The 23,367-nt window shown below is 40.2% G+C and overlaps 1 protein-coding gene across 1 annotated transcript in view; it reads left to right on the plus strand.

Annotated features, from left to right (window-relative positions):
- The first annotated feature begins 1,210 nt into the window (after nt 1-1,210).
- The window catches only part of ACVR2A (activin A receptor, type IIA), a 54,951-nt gene continuing 32,794 nt past the window's right edge, over nt 1,211-23,367 (plus strand). The window contains exon 1 of the mRNA XM_010195099.1: nt 1,211-1,656. Coding sequence (XP_010193401.1) covers nt 1,602-1,656 — 55 coding nt within the window. The 5' untranslated portion in view covers nt 1,211-1,601. The remainder of the gene's footprint in view (nt 1,657-23,367) is intronic.

Consider the following 23,367-nt stretch of genomic DNA (forward strand, 5'->3'; position numbering starts at 1 on the left):
GGCTCCTGCCGCCGCCCTGAGAAAATCCCCCGGCTCGGCCTTTTCTCCTCGCCAACCCTTAAACTGCACTCCTGGAGGGACAAAGTTGGTCTCAGCCGCGCTGCCTCCGCCGCCCGGGAGACAAGAGAGTTGCGTTCGGCAGCGGCTTCCTCGGAGCCGGGAGTGAGCCGGGGTCAGAGTTAGGGGAGAGGGGGACGAGGGGATTCCTCCCCCCTCCGCCCTCTGGCCGGGGTGCGCTGTGTGGGAGGCTCCGGGAGAAGACAGCGGGAGTCCAGCAGGCTTTTCCTTCCCACCCCTGCTATTCCTTATTCCTTTCTCCTAAAAGAAAAAGAAAAAGGAAAAAAAAAAGGCAAGAACTGGACTGGGGGGAACACACGGACGCTGTCTCTGGTCTCCGTTTGAAGAGCAGCGGGGCGGGCGGAGGTCCGGCGACAGAGAAATGTGTCGGTGAGGAGTTGGAGAGTGCATCAAGGAGAAGAGTCCCAGCCCGGCTCCCCGGGAGGCAGAGACCCGCCGAGCCGGCACCGAGGTCGCCGCTGCACCCTCCCCTCTGCCCGCCGTCTCCCTCGCCTCCTCCCTTCCCGAGCAGCTGAATTCTCCTGGGAGCACGGCAGGCAAGGAAGGAAGGATTTGCCACAAAGAATATATCACCCTCCTCCCCAGCGGCTGGATACTGCATTTTTTTCATTTTTTTTTCTCACTTCTGTGTTTAAATACCAAATATAGCCTCTTGGGGGGGAGGGGATGGAAATCTCTTAGAAGAATTTGAAATCTTGCTGGGATTCGGGAGTGCTGGTGTTGCACGGCCCGGGAGAAGACGGCGGAGAAGGGGAGGTGTGCGGCTCTCGCTGGCGGCAGGACTGGAGATTTGCCACTTTTCGGGAAGCCCGAAGGTTGGTTTGTTATCAGACTGTTCTTTCTCCCCTTTCCCTCTTCTGGGTGACGCTAAATCCCTCAGCATTATTAAAGAAAACCGAAGTGTTGCGCACGTGTAGCTGGTGGCTTTCATGTTTTTTTAAGGTAGTTTTCATCAAGAGACTGACAAAGCTTCCTCCCTGCGCCCAGAGGCTTTTGAGGTTTGACACTGAAATGGAGCTACTTTTCTCCCAAACACTACATGTTGTCTAAGGAGAGCCAGGACGAAGGCACCGCGTTTACAGATCTCGATCCAACCCTCGGCACCCACGGGGGATGCTTCACCAGAGCTCGGTGTGGAAAAGCAAACTTGGAGTGTGCGCAGAGACTTCGTCGTGTCCAGCGGCTTAACTGTTGACTTTTTTTTTTTAAAGTGGATTCGTAGCATACTTTTATGAATTAAATTTTGCCACCGTTTGTACAGAAGCCAAATGACACGTGTGTTTTGAAACACGGTTCCAAATATATCCATCCCTCAACCCGGATTCTCGCTGAGAAAGAGCCGGAGGGAGATCGTCAGTGTCTAAAGAAATCTTGATTTTACTGTTTTCTGAACATTGATCTGCTGCAGAAATGTTGCTATAGATTGCTTTATAACGGTTCATCAAGAAGGGAGATTTTCCAGCTTGCAGGACCTAGGAAAGTGGATACTTAAAGTCACTTAGATGTTTTAACAGCGTTGGAAAATGGGAGCTGCTACTAAGTTGGCGTTCGCTGTTTTTCTTATCTCATGTTCTTCAGGTAAGTGAATGTTCGTGATTTTGTTGCTTAAGATGTGAGGCTTTGGGGTCAGGGCTTAAACGCTTGAGATAACTTTGTCGATTAGTAGGAATAAGGAGAAATCGTCCCTTTTTCCAGATGACAAATGTTTGGGGATGGCAGTGTCTGCAAAGGCAGAAGCTGTTTTCAGAGTTAATCTAAAAAATGTCTAAGATGAGCACTTCGGATGCGTTCAGCGCTTGGATTTCAGATCAATCGTGTGGAACAAATGTGGAGATATAACCACCTAGCGACACATACAGAAATCTGGCAGTGCAGTTACTAGTCCTACATGGTGTTTTTTTAAGTAAGAATAACCCAGCTGAAAGACTCTTAGCTTCAATTAGATCTCTTATTCGGGACCATTCACTGGTGAATGGCAAGCTTCATTAATGCTTCATTAATTTAGAATAGGTGCTGCTCGGGAGGCATTAGCTCGTCCTCTAATGATAGCGAGGGGTGTGCGCATGTATAGCTAAATGCACAGAATAAGGCTGAAAAGGGAGACTTTCAGTTTCTACACAATAATTTCTAATGCTTTGTATTTTGCTGCTCGATACGTCGCTGCCTCGCAGTGCGAAAAGCTCCTGCTTTTCCCTTTAAACCAGCAGATATTTGGTTTCCAACGCCGGCTCAGAGCCCTGAGAAGCCAGCAGGGTGCGAGGACTTCCCAGCTCCTTCAGGAGGAGGATGGCTGTGGTAGCAACCAGTGGTTGGGGGAACTGGTGCTACAGTCTTTCTGCCATTCTGCATTTCTGCTTGAAGCTCCCTCAATTTCCTCCAAAAACTACCATGAGCAGTATAACGGATCCAGTATTTGTTTACATGGTGAGCCTGGCGCTTTCTGCTTAGGCTTTGAATGAATGTGTGGTCCTCTCTGTAGGTTTAAATACATTTTTTTACCATACTTGCATGGTGTGCAAAGGAATACTTGTTTATCAGTCTGAAACCTGGCAGGCAAGTGCTCAGCTTTTCAGTGTAAGGGAGTCATGAGAGCCGTATAACGATGCCTTTTAAAATTTCAGCGTTATAATGTGCAGGGTTTTGCTGAACAGGACGTTTTCTTGCGGTTAGTAAATGGATAGTCTAGTCTTGTGTCTGTAGCAGTATTGATCAATTCCGTGTGCGCTAAATGTGCTGTGAAATGGCGAGCGCTGCCAGAAATAAACCAAAAAAGATCCTTTATGTTTTAACCAGAGAAATTACAGCAGGTTAAGGACAGACAGAGATGGGTTGTGGGGGTTTTTTATTTTTGTTTTATTAGGGTATACCATTTATTCCTCTCAAGATTTCTTCTGACAGTTTTGCAGTAGAAGATGTCTCTTTCATCTTATAATATGTATTTTTCAAGTTACCTGAGCAACATTCCTCTTAATTCAGGAACATTTTCTGTAGGGGAACTTTTCTTCCCTCCTCTCAGTGACAGTTTTTGAAAGACTTGATGCCATCTGCTCCCCATGTCTGTCTCTCCCTTCCAGGTCCTTTTTCCTAGAGCACAGAATAGTGATCTTGGTGACACTACCTATCCTAATTAGTAAAAAGAATGGTTAAGCAGCCAAAAAAAATCATATTTTCTTTAGCATTTCTTGGTAAAGCAAAAGGAATGCTTGTCTTTCCTGTGATGATGGAATTAATCTTTGCTAAATGAGCAGGAAGCTGGCTGCAATTCGGACTGCTTCTCATGTTAATGACACTGTTTTGGTGGACATTCCAGTACTACACATTAAGTGTTCCGGTATTTTACAATTATTAAACTATTTTCTGCGCTCCTAAAATTTTTGACTATCTACAGTCCTGATGTAGGTCTAAAAATAAATAACTTCGGCAGTAAGCTTTTGTTTTTACGATCAAAATTAAAGGATTATGTAAGCTTTGAGCACCAAGTGCAGGCACGTTGATCAGTAGTGTTGCTTCTCTTAACTGGGATCTGGTTTAAAATCATACCTGGTCAATTGATTCTGACATCGTCGTCAGAAGAAGTTGTTTCTTTTCCAGTCTTTAGTCTGAAAAAAGTCTGCCCAGGCTGTATATTTAAGAATCTTGGCAGTGGTTGAAGAAATCCTAGAGTTCAGGTGTAAAGATGTCTGGTTTGTCTTTCTCCGGTGTGCAGTCTCCAGCTACTCTTGAATGTGTATGTGGGGGAGTTGGTTTTCTGTATTTGTTGTGGGGTTTTCTCCATATACAACTGTTTTCTGCAGTTGTTTACATAGCCAATTAATACTAGTGTTCCTAAAATAGGTGAAAATGTTGGGCTGTGTTTTGTTTTTTTTCCTACGTGGTGGGTGTGGAAGTGCTCTTTGGGTTGAAGGCATTTTACTTCACTATCTCTATAAACTGCTGTGTGAAATCCTGTAAACGAGCTTCAAATGGAGAGGAATTCCCAGTGAATTAAGTCTTTGATAAGGGAGTGAAAATATTTCCCCTTTCTGACTAAGATATTTGAAAAAAGAGCATCTGTGTTTTGTTCTTAGGTTTAAAAATATTTGTAGATGCTTAGATAAGTGGGAGTAGGTTTGCACCCATTTGTACTAATTCAGGAGAATGAGATGACTGTGTATTAACTAAACATGAAAACAAAGCGCTGAGGTCAAGGTTCTCCGTGTTCCCTCTAATACACTTTTTATATAAAGCTGTGTGTATTTTTTATTTAGTAAAGAACAGAAGACCCTGAAGTAGTAATAAAATGTATGAACAGTTGAATGTGCTTCCTGTGCCTCTCCTGTAGATGAGGCAAGGTTGGGTGAGCTTTAGAAAAGAAAAATAGTAAACAAGATAGGTTTTTTTTAATGAAAGAACACTTCTCTTTAGATATTATCTATGTTCTCCCTTCCCCCAAGGAAGTGTGTTTGTGTCTTCTGGTTTTCATGGTTGCTCAGTTACACTCTACGAAATTTCAGGAACAGAGAATGTATATTTTCATAATATATGTTTCAGAATATATTCCCTATGAAGCTGAAAATGCGGGAGATGTTGCAGTAGTGACTTGGCTTTAATCAGAATCTTCTGCTGTGGGTGCTGTATTTTTTTTTAACATAGTTTTCAACTCTGCTTTTGATACCTGGATGGCCCATCATCAAAGTATTCTGCAGCTTGAAGTCTTTTACAGGGGACAAGACCTATATTTGGTAACATTTGCTTAAGCTCAATTCATGCTAAAAATCACCTGAGCAAAAGGAAGCACATCAGAAAAGTCTTGGTGCTCCATTCCTAATGCTACATCAATCTCAGCCACTCAGAAGGTCTTGAGTAATTTTGCTGAAGGAAATGGCATGTTAAAGATACTTCTGTAGTTGAAGTAGCATTTTCACTGCATAGGGAATGTTTCCTTCTTTGATTTTTATTTTATTCTCCTCCTGTATCACACAGATTATTGTCAGGGCAGATGATGCTTTGAATTGATTTTTTTTTTCCCCCCACAAAAAAAAATCCAGGTACAACTGTGAAGCCCAAGATACTGCTGCAGTTTCAGAAGCTGAATGGTTCAGTGTTCTGAAGGAATGGAGGGGTGGGAGATGGGACTTTCTTCTTTAATTTTACTAGCATAGCTTCTTTTTTTACTGACCTTTCATTAATAATTTCACATTGTTTGAAAATCCTACCAAAGGTTGAGGAGTCTTGTTTGTGAAGCTGTCTCTGCTGGTAAGTTCTCTGCAAGCTGTCCATGACTGTGGTTGAGCTCTAATCACTTTATTGCACAGGCTGAGCAATAAAACACTTCAGACTTAGTACTGCTTTTAAAGTAGAATCCTGCTCAAGATTCTTTTTTCATAAAAGCACACACTTTTTTAGCATAAATTGTTATTAGGCAGTACCCCAGCACTTTTGAGATTGCTCTTGAGAGCAGGACTTGTACGCTTACTTTATACTATTGTCAAGCCTAGATACCTTGATTATGATATAAATGTTGTGTAGTTTACAAGGTTTCATGGCTCCAGGTTGATGTTATAGCTTTGATAACAGATCAGAATTCAGTTACTAATTCTATGTAATCTGTTAATACTTAACAGCAGTTACAAACCCCAAGTCTTATGAAAAATAGCTGTACTTGTGCTAGCGCAATATTAACACATGTAAGTGTAGTTTAGTAGAGCTCTGCTTGATAAGTGTTTCAGTGGAGTGATGCTGCTGTCATGGCTTTATTTGCATATATTAAGTTCTTTTTTCACAGAAAATGTTTAAGTTCGTCTTCAAATGCTGGATGCTATGTAAGTTGGTGGGGTGAGGTGTTCTGTGTGAGGGGAGAGCTGTTTTCTGCTATATGGGGGTGCAAGAAGGTAATTACTGCAATTATGAATAATAGTTTTCAGCTGGTTTTAATGGAGTGTATTTGAATGCAATTGCTTTTTTCTTTTTTCCCCCATTTGGAGGCAAAGTCCTTAGGTGATGGGTTTGGATGACTTGCAAATGAGCATAGACAATACTTGTCTTTTTTTCCCTTCGTTTAACCACAAAGGTTGATTAGTTTTATTTCAAATCATCATTTTGAAGTTTATACTTGCAGTGACTGGACCTGTTAAAAGCTGATAGTAATGTTTTCTTTATTCATAGATAAGTCTGGACAAAATGGTCTTTTGGAGACCTATGTGATTCAGAGCTCAGATACAGCAAGAGCTGGGTACTGATACTTGGGAGGTGATCTGGAGAATAATCGTTAAAACACAGGCTGTAAAGTGATAGAGGTTGAAAAGGAATCTGACTGTGGAAGAGATTTCTTGGGGAAGGGGAGATGCATTTCCACCACTTAATTAACAGAAAGCAGATTAATGCAAATGTCTGCTTTAGCTGGTTGGTAGAATACATGGTCTGTTAGCTGTCTGATGTTCCTGAAAATGGGAACTCTTGAAAAAGATCAAGAAAATTACGAATTTTACAGCCAAGTTCTTGTGTGATGAAATCTTAATGTGGTTTTGTTGTCTTGGTGCTTAAAATTCAGCACATCTTATTTCCTGTTATTTCCATATGGAAATTGAAGTGTTATTGGATGCCAGTGACTTTATGTGGCATCTCTTATCTTTTCTCCCCTCCAATGTCTGTGTGATGGTGGAGGTTTCTTTTTTTTTCCTTAGAAACAGTTTGTGACTGCAGAGCCAAACAGCAGAGCATATTTAGGTTTAATCCCACAGAAAATGAATATTTACTGCCATATTGTTTACATTGCTTGTCTTTGTGGCTGAGAATCCCAAATATACATTAGATGCATCAAATACTTTAATTGTTGGTGGAAAGCAACAGAAGAAAAGGGTTTATCCACTGCAGTAATTACTGCCGGTGCACCATTCCTTAGGAGTTTCACAGAAAAATAACCTTTGAAGAGAGATTCATGGATTTCTTCTGAATTTCCTACTTAAAGCTGTAACTGGAAGCAAGGCTAGGGAAAAAAAAATAGACAATTCGCTTACTAACTGGAGACATAAATCCTTGGTGATGTGGTTAGAGGGATTTGAAAAACACTGGGACATGAGGGAAGCGTTTGTGGGAAGGCTGCAGCCAGGAGCAGCTGGAGGCAGCGCTGGTGGTGGTGTTAGGTGGGATCTGCTCAGGCTGGGCTTGGAGGCGTGAAGTGCTTCTTTTGTACCCACCTCTAGAGGCTGTCACAAAAAACTGCATTACTTTTAGATAGTTCAGGGAAAGAATGTACTTTTTATATTTTCTTTCTTAACTTCTGTTCCACAGTTCTCCCAAATTAATCCCGTTTTCAGACGTGGAGTAGTTGGAGGATGAGCAGGATGGTCGCCTTTACCTCTCTGTCTCTGGATTCTAAAAACTCTACTTTTAAAAGTACTGGAATTCTTGTATACTGCTGGTATTTCTGGTTACATTGGTGCAAGATAATCCGTTTCAATCAGGATACAGAGTCGGTCAGATCAAAATTGTAATTAATTTCAGTGTTATTCTTGAGTTGCTCACTGAGAAGGCTTGTTAGTAGCTATTAAACTACTTGGCCTTCGGATGATGTTGAGTACCTTTAGTTGGCAAGAAGGCTGCATGTTGTTGAAGTAATTTAAATGGCTAGATATCACCTTTTGAGATGCCTTACTTTATTAAGGTCTATTTTCTATTTTTAAGGATTTCTCTGGAGCTGTAATAGGGTGGTAATTCAATTCATAGTGCTGAAACCAGCGTGTAGCTAGAAGTAAACCCCTATATACTCTAAACTGCAATGAGCACGTCAGAAGTGCCAAAGTACAGGGGTTTTTTTGCTTTTATAACTCTCTCATTACATGTGAGACTCATTCAATGTAGTTAGTTAATTGACCTGTCTGAAGATACTCCAGAAGAATCATAAATGCTAAATCTTAGCTAAAATGTAAAACAAGACTGTTTCTCAAATTCTTTTGTATTCTGAGCTTTGAGATTGTTACCAACTAAGCAGAAATTAAGAAATGAGCCCTGTATTTTTCATTTACAAACAGTAGGTATTGCTTTCTAAGCGGTTTTTGTTACGCACCTCACTGAGGCTGTTCCTGCAGTTGGGATAATTCCACAGTCTCTGTAATGATGACAGCAAAATGAGTTAGGTTTTAGTGTCTTAGTTGTTAACACTGACACAACTTACCTGAAAAGGTTACTTGAGAATCCAATTGCATTTAAAGTTTTTGTTTTCAGAACGTGTCTGTATAATTAATTTTTCAAGTGGGAATAATAATCTGTATTGCTCAGAACTTTATTTCTTCTCTATAGCCTTGGCTCCTTTGCATCTCCCATTCCTCAAAGGAACATGGTCAATGTGTTGTCACTTCACCAGGAAAGATTTCTTTTTATAACTGAAGTTGCAGAGTTTCTTGTGGTGAATTTTCTTGCATGACAGCTCTGTGGTTTTTAGAAATGGAGAAGGGAGAAAGTGGTCAAAAATGTTTAGGATATTGTTTCTGTCTTTTCTGAAACTTTTTATGAGGTGCTGAACTTTTTATGAGGGTATGTTGACATGCCTTACCCCGTGGAAAGGGGTTTGGGTTTTTTTAAATTATTTTTTTTAAATTTTTAAATATGATTCTAGATCTGAAGAATACTTTAGAGGTGATCTGTGGCTTGCATCTTTTGACTGTTTCTTAACTTCTTAGTGAAATGAGGCTGCAGAGTAAACACGAATAGTACTGCGGTCCCAGTACTGTTGTAGCCTGTGCCAAGTGGTGTCTCATGAGGTGACGTGCCAGCATGGTTTGAGAGATGATGCAGGCAGGGGGCAGTGCCAGGAGGCGGCACAGTCGACGCTGGACCAGAATTTGTGCTGCTTCAGCACTTGAATATCCCCTTAACTCCTATCTGAGAGCATGGAGTATGTAACTGTCAGTACACCGTGATCTACACGGGTACAGCTTAGCTTTGCATTATTTTAGAGGTTGAAATGGAAAAGCTGTCCCACTTAAACAAACAAACAAATAAACGAACCCCAAACAAACAAACCAATTAAAACCAACCAAATCAAACCAACAAACCAAGCTGTAACCTGCTTTGGGGCCAGAAGAGCATCCTGTGGAGGCATGAGGAGAACCATGGTGAAGCCCCATGTGGAAGGAACATGCTCAGTCCATGACACAGTGCCCAAGGGCCAGAGAGCAGTCCCTGGGCCTGTTATGACCTGCAGTATAGATGCAGGCTTTGAAGAAAAAAAAAAAAAAGCCTGCTTTGTGTTTAAAGATTATTTCTATTTCAGATGAGTATTGAAAGTTTTGGTGCAGGAACAGTGCAGTTGGTACCTGTAATCTTGCAGCCTGCATGGTTTTTAATGCCACTTCATAATAATGGCTCTGAAGATGAACGGTAGTTTCCTATTTGAAATTTCAGTTAAAAACATAGGAGCTTAGATTCATTTGGGTCTCGGAGCAGTTTATTGTCCACCAAAGCTGCAGGCTCTTTTGAGCAGAGCTGCTGCCTAATCTGAACATGACTGCTTGTGCTGATGCAGAAGGTCCCCTGTCCATAGGCAAAGGGCTTCACGTTTGTCCTCGTTGCACTTCATAAGGTTGCTGCTGGCCCACGCCTCCAGACTGAGTCCTCCTGAGTGACATCCCTGCCACTGAGCACCCCACTCTCTGGCACTGTCACCACCTCCTCCAGCCCTCAATAAAGGCATGAAACAGGACGTGTCCTGTGGTACTTCTTACGCTTGTGATACTTTGCGTCCTGCTACGGACGTGCTGCTTACTTGGGTGGTTTTATTCCAGTTGCGTGCTGGTTGGCTTTTGAGCTCTATCTGCTCACTTTTGTAGCTGATTTTAACTTTGTTTTTCAGCAGCTTCCTTCCTTTTGGTGGTTTACGCACTTGTGATTTCGGAAGGTTTTTTTTGCAGCTGAAGCTGTAATGGCATGACCTTATTTTTTCAGGTTCGGAGTTCTTATCTCACCTAGATAACACTAATCTCTAGTCTTAAAATACTGCCTAAACTATCATAGTGATCTTTATTCTGTCAGCTGTCTTTTGAATAGTTAGATTTCAGTATCAGTGTTTAAGTTGAAATTTAATCTGAGTTTAAAAGCTAGTTTTAAATATAACCAATCATTTTATCAAGCCTTCTAACATGAAAAACTGTTTCTTTCTAGGAATTCTGGGGAAGATCCGCATAAGCAAGGAAGTGGTTTAATTTTGTTGTTAGTGTTAAGTGGATGAGATAAAATTAAACTTCGCAGTAAGAAACTGTTTAATTTTAGAAGTTTTTGGTAGTGTTTGTCAGCAGAGGGTACAGATAGTTCTCTTTAGCTCATAGCGATTACAGGGTGGAAGAACTTTCTCTAAATATTTCCATGTTTCAGGGTTGAAAAACACTTAGGCTGTGAAAGTTGCACAAACCTTAACTTGCACACAGTTGTTTTAGTTACTGCACTTCGTGTAATAAATTAGGTTGTCTGTTTTTTGTGATTTATAGAGCTACTTTAAAAGTAGCATAGAGAAGACCACAGGTCATTTTAATTCTGTGGTCTTTGATTTTTGGAAAGGGTCTGGTTTGTGAGTTATCCCTAGGCATAATTGTATTTCATTAAATTTAACACAAAGCTTGTCAATAAGGTTGTTTTGCGTGGCTTTTAAAAATGTTACGGTTTGATTACATTTTGTTTTACTTCAGGTTGTGGCAAGTACTGCAGGTCACAGACCCCAGCAAACTAAGCCTCATGTAACCTTGCCCATTTAGAATAACACAAATAAGGAGTGAGATCTAAATTGGTCCGTATGTGCCATATATATGTACTGAGAGCAAGATTTGGACCTGTGGATATTTTGTGAGAAGGTTATTTAAAACCAGAAGATGGTTTTGCTCCCATTCCTTCCCCTGAATAAATTCCCTCCTCCCCAGATAAAACAACAACCCCAAACTCAGCAGAGAGGTGTGACTTACTGCACTCTGGAAAAACCCCGTGGATAAAATACACGTGATAATTTGAAATTCTTCTGTTTCTGTTGACATGAAAAAATACTGGAGCACATCCTAAAGTCAGAGGCTTTCTAAATAGCCAAGAGTGCTCGGGTCCCACTTTTTATTGCAGTAAAAGTGGAGTGGATCCCTCATGAGAAATCTTGATGCTCCCGTGGCAGCTGGACTTTTCCAGTGGCTTCAAAACTTTGATGGATGGCAAATAAAGCAAAATTAATTTCAGTTGGCTTTTGTCTCCTAATTGAAGGAACTGTGCTCTTGACAAGTTAAATTTAAATCCCCTTTTCTCTCCCCCAAATTATGCATAATTATTTCTATAAAGTATAACTTTTTAAAACACATTTTACATATATATTTTTTAAAGCAGATAGTTGGAATGATTCACAAAATACATTTGAATGTTGTTTGGCCCTATGGCACAGGGGCTCTGGAGGTTTTGTTTGAGGAAGGGAGAAGTTTTCTCCTATCCCTTACCCTGGTGTGTCCCCCCAAACTGTGTGAGGGCAGGAGCTTCTGTTCTTTTCTAGCATCCCTTTGTATCCTGACCATGTACTTTTGAGAACGCCTACATGGAGGCTGTGTAGTAGATAACTTGCAAAAATCCCTATTGGCAATCCAGCTCTTCAAATGAGAAAGAATTGTGATTGGAAGAAGAATCATCTGTAGCATGTCTTAAGGCAAACCACCTTCTGATGACCTGTCATGGGGATTCAGCTATAAAACAAATTCAGGTTTTGTTGTTGGGGTGGTGTTTTGTTTATCTTTTTAAAATCCTGATTCTAAAGAGTGATGGGAGCATGTACCAAAAGTAATGGTATTCATCTAGTGATGTGTGAGAACAGAAATGGAGTAATCCTTGAATTTTATGTAATAAACGACGACTGAATTTTAGAATTTGGTGAAACATCTTCTCTTAGAATTTTTGAAAGAGAATGGCGCCCGATAGAGTGGGATGAGCTTTTTAATTGGTGTTGGCTGAAGATTTTCTACAAACTCACTTTGCCAAAATATTTCTTCTGAAATTCAGTAACCACAGAAGATATTGTCTCACCATTATTATACATATTCTGGTGTTGGAAGCTCTGTTGGTCAAAGTGAAGATGGGTGTCCTGGTTTTGCTGGGAAAGAACCATGGAATCAATTTTCTCTTCAGGAAGGCTGCATTTTTGAGAAAACTACAGCACTTGATTTAGTCAAAGTAAAGTTGATCAGATGCTTTGGTGTTGTTTTTGGCCAGCCCTGGTGTGCGGGTTGCCACAGTGATCAAGGTCTTTGGAAGTTTTGAATTGGGCAGGTGCAGAAGCTGGGGAGACCAAAACCCAGGGCAGGTGACCCTAGCTGCCCAACAGAAGTACCCATACCACAAACACCACACTCGCTATAAATTGAGGAGTTCACTGGAGACTCTTTCCTCCATGGGAAGGGCTCCATCCTTACCTGTCATTCTGCTCCCCAGGCCTACTCCCCTGCTTGGTGTGACCATCACGCTCTCACTGGAGCTGTGGTGCAGTGCTTGTCATCCAGTATTCACTGCTGGGAGTGCACAGCTCGTGACCGCTATACGAACTTAGTATAACTTTGTGTACTTTATATTAATATTTATACTAACATTAATTTATTTTTATTAAATGTGTTTTCATTTCAACCCATGAATCTCCTTTCCTTTTCCCACTTCTGTTCCTTGGGTGGAGAGGGGACATTGGGTGACAGAATAACAGCCTAAGCAAAGACCATGAGGAATGGTATCTGTGTAGAAAACCTGTTTGCATTTTCCTACTTCAATATAAACACATCAGTCAAAGTATGAAGCTTCTTTCAACATCTGCTGTGTAGCACATCAACTCAGGCAGGTAAAATCTCCCCAGCCGAGTGCTGGCAGACTTCAGTTTGTGAGAGTTTTCTTATTTCTTCATATGTAAGAGTTAAAATGTATGTTTGAATTCAGTTTTGATAGACCCAGGTAAAAATCTCCCCAGCTGAGTGCTGGCAGACTTCAGTATGTGAGAGTCTTCTTCTTTCTTCATATGTAAGAGTAAAAATGTATGTTTGAATTCAGTTTTGATAGACTTTTAGGATATTTGCATGCTGACAAAGTATGTTCTGAATGAGCTTCAGTTGACCATCTGAACTCTTCTCCCCGCTGTCTGCTATCCATAGTTGGTCTAACATTTGTCTGAGAAGCGTGTTTGCGGCCTTGGGGCTTTTCAGAAACCCAGTCTTCAAGCATGGACTGACACATTCACCATGCAGTACCTTGTAGGCTTTGATAGGAACTCTTGGAGCATTACAACTAAACTTCAAAATCCCTGTTGAGGATATGGAGCAAGTTGAGTGCCTAGCATGTGTCAGATTTGGCTTGGTTGGTGCTGTCATTAGACAGGATATTCGAGCAGAAAAAGTCACTTTGAAACAGTTTCAGTAGTGAAATAAAGTTTTAGATGTAAACCAACAAAGTGCATGCTTTTATTTGTTCCTCCAGTAATTCATCCAGCTTCACAAACCAGGGAATTGGCTTATACTTGGCTGAAAGTAGGAGTTGCACCTCCTGTTAAAGGTGACAGCCAGTATCTCTTAACGTAGCCATTGAAAGCAGCTTGTCCTGCTGTAACCAAAAATGGGGGTTTCCTTCTGTTGAGAAGTCCCTGGTTCTCCATGTGGTAGAAAGTTGGGTATAGTGAGAAGTAAAGTCCTTCCTTTCCCCAGGCATCTCTCAAGTGTCATTACTTAAAATTTCTGTTGTAGGGCACTTTCAGATTACATTTCTAGCTTTAAGCTAGCTTCTTTATTTCACATCCTGTGAAGAAGACTACAAATCATACATAATAAAAAGTACAACATCATAGAGTTCTTTTCAGTGTTGGTGTCTTGTAGTGCTGTCAGCTTTGATTTGTGTGGAGTATTTAAGAAAAGCTGATTGGAGAACTGTGGGACTGACAGTTCCTCTGCTCTGTATCTTCTTCCTCATCCACATACCCACTTCATGGTGAAGTTGCACTTCACTAATGGTCCAGCACTCATACACAGTAGAAGACAAATTTTCCATACTTATGGAGAGCATATCACAAACTGGTAGAGCTGGAAGCTGCATCTGTGGACCCCAGTTCAAAGGAATAGGGGATAAAATTCACTTCTGTCTCCCAAGCTTGCTGGTAAAGTGCGGTGGAAACTAAACAGGAGGTTCAGACTAACATGATAGGCTGTAAAATCCAGTTACATCCCAAGTTTAAGAAAACAATGTGGGAAGATTATTTACAACGTGATCTTAGCAGTGTCTAATTTGTGGTACTCAAATTTTAACCACAAGTTGTTCTAGAAACTTCCTCTGAGCAGGTAGGCGTAAACTTTACGCAAAACCTCTGTAAAAATTCACATCCAGGCAGAGAACAGACAGCACTCATGGGTCTGGATGTGATTGGGGAAGAATGTAGGAGAGGTCCTTAAAATAACAAACCTCATTTGATAATGCTTAAATTCACTGATTTCAAAACACTGAACACCATCAGTAATCAATTATAGGAAATAGCTGATCTGGTGGTTTTCACATATGAGCAGTTACGTCCAGGATCCCCATCTCCCCAGCCTCAGAGGACTCTGTCTCATGAGTATCTTCTGGTTTCCAGGGGAGGATGGAAGAACCAGGCTGCTTGTCAGAAGCTTGCCAAGTTGTTACCATTATGAGTACAAGAGTCTCTTAGCCAGATGAGCAAACTGGTGGAACCGGAGCAGTTATAAACAGTCATTGAATTGACAACAGCCATAAACCAGGGAAAGCTTGCAGACAGCAGAGCACAATTCCCGAAAGAAAAGGTGCGGCTCTGAGAAGTCAGGGTGGGATTGTGGTACTTACAGTTCAGCTGCTAACCTAAACTCATCAGCCTTTTGTTACTTCATTCCAGTGTGAAGCAAGCCTCAGGTTTTTCTTAGGTTTTGTTCAGACATCACATTGCTTTTGACCTTCAGTGAAGGAAGTCTCAGGTTTTTCTTAGGCTTTGTTCAGACATCACATTGCTTTTGACCTTCTCTGAAACTCCATGTGAGGACTTCTTCTGTATTGGAGTCCGAGCATGGGCAGCAAAAGCAATAGATCTGTTAGGCATGTGAGGACTTCTTCTGTATTGAAGTCCAAGCATGGGCAGCAAAAGCAATAGATCTGTTAGTCTCCCTTTGCAGTGTTCTGAAGTTGTGAAGAAAACCTGACTAGAAGTCCAGATTGGTTTCAGAAGCATGGAAGAACCTCACCTTAGGTGTTATGTGAAACCTGTCATCTTTCTATTTCTTCCCAGCTATCATCTTTTCCAGCTCAACCTAAAACCTTTTTTCGGTAGGAAGGAGGCAAATATTCCAAGGCCCAGGCTGCACAGCTATCGTCTTCTCCAGCTCAACCTAAAACCTTTTTTCGGTAAGAAGGAGGCAAATATTCCAAGGCCCAGGCTGCTGTTTCCAGCATCCTGTTCCTCTGGCTGCTTCCCATTAACTGTGATGATTAACTTGCTTTCTGCTTAAAGCAGAATTTTCAAACCTTTTCTTGCCTGAGGTGGTGGCTTCTGCTGAGGGCATTTAGGGTAACACAATGTCTTACTGCCAACAGAAAGTAGAGACCTAAGTTTACATTACTTTTCAGTCTACTTTCCCTCAAGTGAGGCTGTTCATTCTTCTCCTGGGGAGCATAATGTTCCTTTCTTATCTTTGCCAGCACACATTACTATTCAAATCAACAAAATATCTACCCTAGTCCCCAGAAGGTGTTTATTTGTTACTGGAGTAGTTTTCTGGAGTGAGCTCTTCTCTAGTATGTGCACTGCTTCAAAAAAATAATGTTGGTAACCAAAGTGGATGGCCTCACACTTGGGAACTATGGACAGGTTGGAGGCATCGAGTCTAGAAATTTAGCTTCTGTGGGCAGGAGCTTCTGTTTGTGCTCTGGGTTCCCTACTGATTTGCTTAGGGCAACTCTGCTCTATGCTTAGGAGTCCTGTATTTCTCCACTATATAGTATATATTATATATACACTATATACTATAGCCAACTGAATAATGTAAGAGGAGGAACAAAGGCAGTTGGACTGTTAAATCACGATGAACTGTACGTTACTGTTAAGTATACTCAAGACAAAGGTAGGTGTCAGTCTCTTGTTCAGTTTGGTTTTTCACAGAAGCTTTTGTCATGAGGGAGGTAGCTCAGAAAAGCCTGAGGTTCCTGATATTGTCTTTGAAACATCAGTCTTGTTCCTAATAGGAAAGAATAAACCACTCCTAAGAGCACTACACAGAAAAGTTGAGTCACTGTTACTTGTTTTACCAAGTATCTGTTCTCTACGTGTAGGTAATCATTGTTCTGAAGAATAAAAAACCCAACAACAAAGCAATTTTTCATTTCCCTGGAAAAGGCTATTCTCCTGTTGATTGTAGTTGTACAATACAGTTTTGTATGAACTTATCGAAATACTCATTGTCTACTACCAAGAAGCACCTTCACAGGCAAGACATGAGAATTCTCCCATGACTTTTTAATTTGTTTTGTTTTGTTTTGCAATTGTGAAGCTTTGGTGTCCTCCTGGGCTGCCGGGAGATTTTATTACCGAATGAGTTCCTCACTTGTGACAAGAGAAACACTCCTCCATCAAACACAGCATCTGGCAGTAGAAGCTGTTAAACTCCTGTTCGTGGCTTCCCTTTCCATGTACGATACTCCAAATACAACCTTAGAAATTCTCCTGACAAATTAAGCATCTGTGCAATGGCGATTGCTGGCTATCTTAAACAGAATACAGCTCTAGAAATACATCATCATTCTGTCATTACCTTAACACCTGAGGAGGCTTTATTTTACTGTTAGAAATGCATTCCTTTGGATGTTGGTTTTGTTTTTTTTTAATAACTAGGAATAGAAAGTTACATATGAGCACATACAGAATGTAATCTAAACTAGATGTGAATAACTTGAGATCTGCTCTGTTGCTTCCTGGTCTCTTGGAAGTGTCCTAAGATTTCTGAGCATCAGATTGGAGAATTCAGCTTTTAAGCATCGCTCTCTTTTCAATCAGGTTGGGAATTTGAAGTTGATACCCTAGGTATGAGTACTTAGTAGTAATTTCTCTGTCGCAATCCACGCCAATGTACTACCTCTGTCTTGTAACTACGGAAATGCATTTAGAGATGTTTTGGGGGCTGAGTACCTTGAGAACTTGTATTTCCTTCCTGTTCAGACTGCTGGCCAGCTGCTTCACTTCAGATCTAGTGGGGTGGTTGATGAAGGTACTTCAAGCAGAAGAAGTACATTGACTAATGATGGTAATGATGGGTAATTAAACTGAGAACTCACTGTTTCGGAACATGTGCAAGTAAAAACAATGGCCTCTCAGATGGACGAATTTGAGGAGGATGGTTTCTTCAGAGGTGCTTAAACTTGGTCTGGATGGAGCCTCCAGATCAAATAATTCCCAATAGCTGAATACTCCTGCCAAAAAGCCTTTAGCTAATGTTGTCTGATGCTTTTGAACCCTTCTCCTCTGAAGGATATTTCTGATGAAAATTAGACAAACCTGCTGTTCATTCCTCCCTGTGTGGTACTGAGCTGGCATCTTAACACCCAAATGCCTTACACCAGTTCATGAAAGATTACAACTGTTCTGAACGCATTTGTTTTCTCATCTCTTCCAAACAGGAGTAAAGTCCTACCCTCGGTGTTTGCACTTAGGAGTTTTTGTACATATATGTCTTCGAAAGGGCAAGATTTCAGAAGTATTCCTTGCATTGAAGATTCCCTTTTGCTTCACACCCGATCTCATGTCACCGCTGACTCTTGCAGAGCAGGGAGTGGTTTCCACTGCCTGCCTTGAGCTGGACCCAGCAGTGATGTGGCAGAAGGGAGGGCGCTGAGTCAGCACTTGTGCAAAGTTCACTTTGCTTCCATTTACCATGTTTTTGAAAAGTTAAACTGTAGCTCACGATGCAGTTGTGATTCTGTAGTGGTTTTCTTTTGCATAGTCCTGCAAGAGTCTTCTTTAGGGCGTGAAGGGGATCAGAGGGGGCAAGTAAAGGCTCTGAACAGTTATATCTGTGGTGGTTGGTTCGTAGGAAGTGCTGTGTAGTTACTCTGTGTCCCTGAGTTTGTGCTATCGATTGTAGGCAGGGTTAATGTCTGATTTCCCTTCAGACTCCACACACAGTGTCAGCCCATTTAATATAACACGCTGCTTGCTTTAAACTTGCTGATTCGGAGTGACTTTAGTCACAGTGGCAATGAAGAAGTTGAAAACGATATGGGCTAATGCAAAGTAAATATACTGGGTTCTCTTTAAGTTGCTTTGATGTTTTGAATCTTGATCATCAGCGTCGCTTGAGCAAAATAGATCAAAACTATTTTATGGATAATAATACAGTCTGTGACTTGTATTGCTGATTCAAGCGTGGGTATCTTTTCCCTGGTCCTAAGAATCATGCATTTTTGAACTTTTGGTTAAAAATTCGGGGTTTCTAGTTACCTCACCTAGATCATTGATGGTCTGGAAAGGTTCTTCATCCCTTGTACTGTGTGCAGTTGTGGAGGTGGATATTCCGAGCATTCTGTGTATCCTTCATTGACGCAGAGTAGTGTAGGCTACTCTATTATCCAAAATGCTGTGAAACCAGAAACTCAGGATAATTACTTCGTATGAGCCCATAGTACAGTCCATGAGGTGTTATTTCGTTGCCTCTCTTTTCGTGTGCTTCCACGTGCAGTGGGTAGAATGCTATTTTTAAGGAATCCTGTGAGAAATGCACATTACTGTAAGTAACCATGTAACTTCTGCTGTGGCTTGATGCATGAATTGGGAAGTTCTGGTGCTTTTGTGCTTATTAGAGATTTATAACTTAAATTTTCTTTTTGTAATTCTTTGTGCAGCTTAACTGAAAAATGTCTTTTTTCTCCCCTGAATGTGTCTGATAATAACTGGAAAATGTTGTTGAAGACACCTTAGCAGATAACCTGTCTGGTAGATGCTCTCAGAAATAAACCAGCGGAGTAAACCTATGGTCTTACCTTTGATAGACAGGAGAGGTTGGTACCATTGCCTCTGGCCATGGGAAGTACCTGTGGAAAACATGTTTAAGAAACCCTGCTTGAGACTTTTATTAGTAAATCATCAAGTTTAAGACTGTTACTTTGTCAAAGCGTAGAGAAGCTTTTTTAAGGTAGTAACGACGTTCATGTTCTGGCTTTTGCTGTGTTCTTGAATAAGAAGAATAAGGTCAAAATCATATCCTAAAGTACCTCCAGGATTTCAGGTCAGTAGATGTCGTTTTCTTAATTGTTACCTAAATTTAGAAGACAAATTAACTTCTAGTAGTAAGTGCAGTGCTTCCACCTGAAACCTTTCGTTTGTGGTGGTGTTTTCTCCTGTCACACACATCCCTGACTTATCCATGGCCTTCTGCATTTCTTGTTCCTACTCACAGCTTGATGAGAAGTGTCAAAACCTGAATTATCTTTATGTAGCTACGTGGTTAATTCCTTATTCCATAAAAAAAAGCAGAATAGTAATTCTTAAGATTTCTGGGGATATGTATTGGTGGCATAGCCGTATATTCATTCTGACATGAAAAAAAGTCTGATGATAGAAATTGAAGTTTATATGGCTGTAGTAGATAGAAACTAGGGGGTTTTGCTAGGTATAAACCAAAAGTAGTCTCTCTAGTTTTAGTTACTCTGTCAAATTTACCTCATTGAAATTACACACAGTAAGAACTTTTGGAGGCATAACCGTATTTTTGAAGAAAAATAGCCACACTCTGAGAAAGTCTTTGCATGATCTTTCAGTACCTCAGAATTTCCTACTCTACTTAAATACCTTATTTAAAAACCCATATATAATATCACAGTCAAATGCATCAGATAAGCAAATTGAACTGTTGGCCAGAGAGCAGATTGAGATGGCTCAGTTAAATAACACCATGCTTTATATTCTTGTACTCTCATTGCGTGATCTGGTTTTGTTTGAGGCTTTTTGCCACCAGGGTAAAGTTAGCTTTAAAAAAACCATAAAAATCTGTTGTCGGTAGGACTAAAGGTAGGTAATTCTTTAAATGGAGCGCAGTGAAATGAACTACAGCAATGCTGCAGAGCTGTGGATGCTACTGCTGCGTGTGCAAGAGAAATAAAGCACAGGTGTTTGTCCTACCCACTTCAATAAGATGTTGGCTGCTTTAGTCTGATGTAATGTCACCATGGCATTGGTGAGATTCTTGCTGAAGAATGTCTGGCTTTGAAGCTTCAGCTTTAAAAGTGAAGTTGACAATTTGGGAAGCATTCAGAAAAAGAATATATATAAATATATATATTTTCAAGGATAATCTTTTTGTCTACAAATCTTGTGTTACTGAGGAGCTAAGAAATCTCAGTCAGTTTAGTTTAAAAGCAGCACGAGGACTGGCAGTTCTCTACAGTGAGAAAGGATTTCTGGCCTTAAAGGTGTTAGAAAGTATAAACATGAAAAATCAGTATTTTTAGTGAAGCCCGATGAAGGTGAGCCCACAGACTTTGTCCATTTTTAACTGAGGAATTTAACCCTGGGATTTGGAGTAAGACTCGTGAATTTTGGATTTGCTGCTGCGTTTCATGACATTTTCTGTGGGGTATGAGCTGTTTAAAATGTGAGCGGGATGCAGAAGTTACCGGTTCCATTCTTTGCTCCTAGGGGTTTAAAATGTAAATTTGCACAGCTGTTGCCTCAGGTTTATGAGGTGATGGATTTTTTTGTGGCTGTGTCTCTCCCAGGCTCTCGTTGAAGGGTAAATAATATGAAAACTTTATCAGAAGGGAAAACTTTAATGCAAGACACTTTTAATAAAAGAAATTATCATAAGCAAGAGCGGACCAGAACATAAGTATAAACAAATGTGTGCAAGGAATGGATTATTTATGTATTAAAGGATAAGTATTACATCACATAACTATTCTACATGTATATATACACCACTTCTGCAGTTGTTAATTGCCCTTAAAAGTATGGGAGCAAGATATTTTTTTTATAGAAAGAAAATGGAAAGGAAGCTGATTATTTATGTTCCCAAGTCATTTCCCAAGGCTGGTTTAAGCAAACTGTGTACAGAAAGGCTCTTACACTTCTCTGCTGCCTGCTGAGTTACAGTCTTAAATGCAGAAGTGCAAATCAGAGCTAAATTCAATATTTGGAGAATTCCCATTTTATACCAAACATAATTCTGGTGCTGTTCAATAGGTTTCTTTACCAATACTTTCTTTGGTCCCCAAATCCTTACCCAGGGAACTACGCAAGTGTGATTAAAATTACATTAGCTTATTTCAAAGTCAATATAACAGCTTTGTAATCAGTGATAAATATCTAATTTAAAGATAATTAAAAACGCTTGTCATATATAAGCAGATGATTTTTAAGTAAAAGTTGTTTCTGCTTGCTGAGGAGGTGATAAGATTGTAAACTAAATGTGATTAATGTTCCTTGCAGATGTTGCTTTATATGCTTAGGCTTTCAGAAGTAAAGCAGTCTAGACTGGCTGTCTGCATTCTCCTGCAGCTTTGATCTTGATTAAAACTGGTTGTATTGCATTTAGCATCCTCCTTTCTTGAATGCCAGAAAGGATCTTAACTGGGTTTTTGTATGTATATGTGTTTATCTAGAAAGAGAGCAAATACCTTCTTTGAGTACTGCAAAAATTACGCTGGTGGAGATGTTCAGCAAGTAGCAAAAATGGGTATTTTGTATCTTGAAAGCCTTAAAACTATGGTTTGGCTTATTTCAGATGTAGCAGATGTTACTCAAAATGCTAGTTAAATTCATTGAAGCGAAGGGAATCCCTTTAATGCTAACAGACCAGTTGATGGTCACTCAGTAAAACATTTGGGTAGTGCCATTAAATATTAAAGTAGACGGGGTTTATTTTCTCTTACAGCTTTTGTAGTTGCCGCCACCGAGTGCTGTGTGTGAGTCTGGTGGTGGGAGTTGTTTGTGAAATGTTTGTGGCTTCTGGACCACAGCGGTGTCTTAAATCCATGTTTGGGTTTGTGGCTCCATGTCCTCGAGAATACAAATGCATGGAGAAGTAACTAGATAACAAGTGAAATAATACTCATAAAACACTTGTAGATCCGTGATAGGAGGCAGTGAGTTGTGCCTTGCTCTGTACGGTGCCATTACCTGATTTTTTCTGATCTTTAAGTATACAATGCCAAAACTGCTTTGGTTCTGGTGTGTTTGGCAGCGATGCATGTTTTTAATTTTAATATTTTTATGTTAGAGCATGGTTGTCATTATGGAGATCTGTAATCATAGCGATCAGGGGGAAATTAATTAGAATAAAATTATAATACAAGACTCACATAGCACGGCATTCCCCGTTTTCAAAGCATTACCCAGTACGTAACTGATGTCCTGGCTGAACTGGAGTTTCCCTTCTAAATGTAGATACTTTCATAGTATAAAACTCTGTAGGGCTCTTTTATATAGATGTGGGCTCCCTGAGAGTAATTTCTTAATAAAATTCTGGTAAATTATCTTAATACTTGGAATTAGCATATCGAGAAGTTAACAGTAAAATTTTTATACAACGTTTTGTAACAAATGGATTTTTAAGGCTTTCTTGCAAAGTTAAATGAAGCAAAACTGGCTTAATTGAACACTGCAAGACAGGTTTTTTTCCCACTGATTTGCATGCTATAAACTGCTTTAAATAGTTTAGGATTATTGTACTGTGTCAGATGTGCGCGGTGCAATCAGGGCATGTACTACCAGAATGTGTTACCAAACGTGTGATTTGCTAAAACCAAAATACCCAGTAGAAGTAAGTTTTTTAGTGCGGCTTTGAATACTTTTCATAGCAAACATACAGTGAAGCATGGTCCTGTTCACTTCAGTTTTGCTAAGCATGTGTGCATGGCTCTTAAATGAGAATTTATTTTGATATATTAATTATTAAATGTTTAGATCTTTAAAGCCTATACACTATATACATAATCTTCCAAATCTTTTTATTTGTACCTTTTAGGGAATAAGAGGGTGATTTAGGCAGGTAAGAGAAATCAGAGCTGCTATCTTGACTTCCTTTTGTATTGATTTGATTCTCCTGTTAGATCAGTGCTGATTTATTCAAGGTAGCTCTTGCAGCAGTTGCTGCATTTACCTCTTCTAATGGCAATAAATACACTGCTTGTCCAATATTTAGTGTATTCTTAAAGTCATTACTACAGAGTTATGCTCTAGGACACTGGTAGGAGTTTTACAAAGGTATTTAGAAATTACTCCCTTTTCCAGTCAGTTTTTCTTAAGGATTGACAACAAATCCAAAATGAGTTAAGTTTTAGTATCGT

The sequence above is a fragment of the Mesitornis unicolor genome, unplaced genomic scaffold (genome assembly GCF_000695765.1).
Source record: "Mesitornis unicolor isolate BGI_N332 unplaced genomic scaffold, ASM69576v1 scaffold862, whole genome shotgun sequence".
Taxonomy (NCBI): Eukaryota; Metazoa; Chordata; class Aves; order Mesitornithiformes; family Mesitornithidae; genus Mesitornis; species Mesitornis unicolor.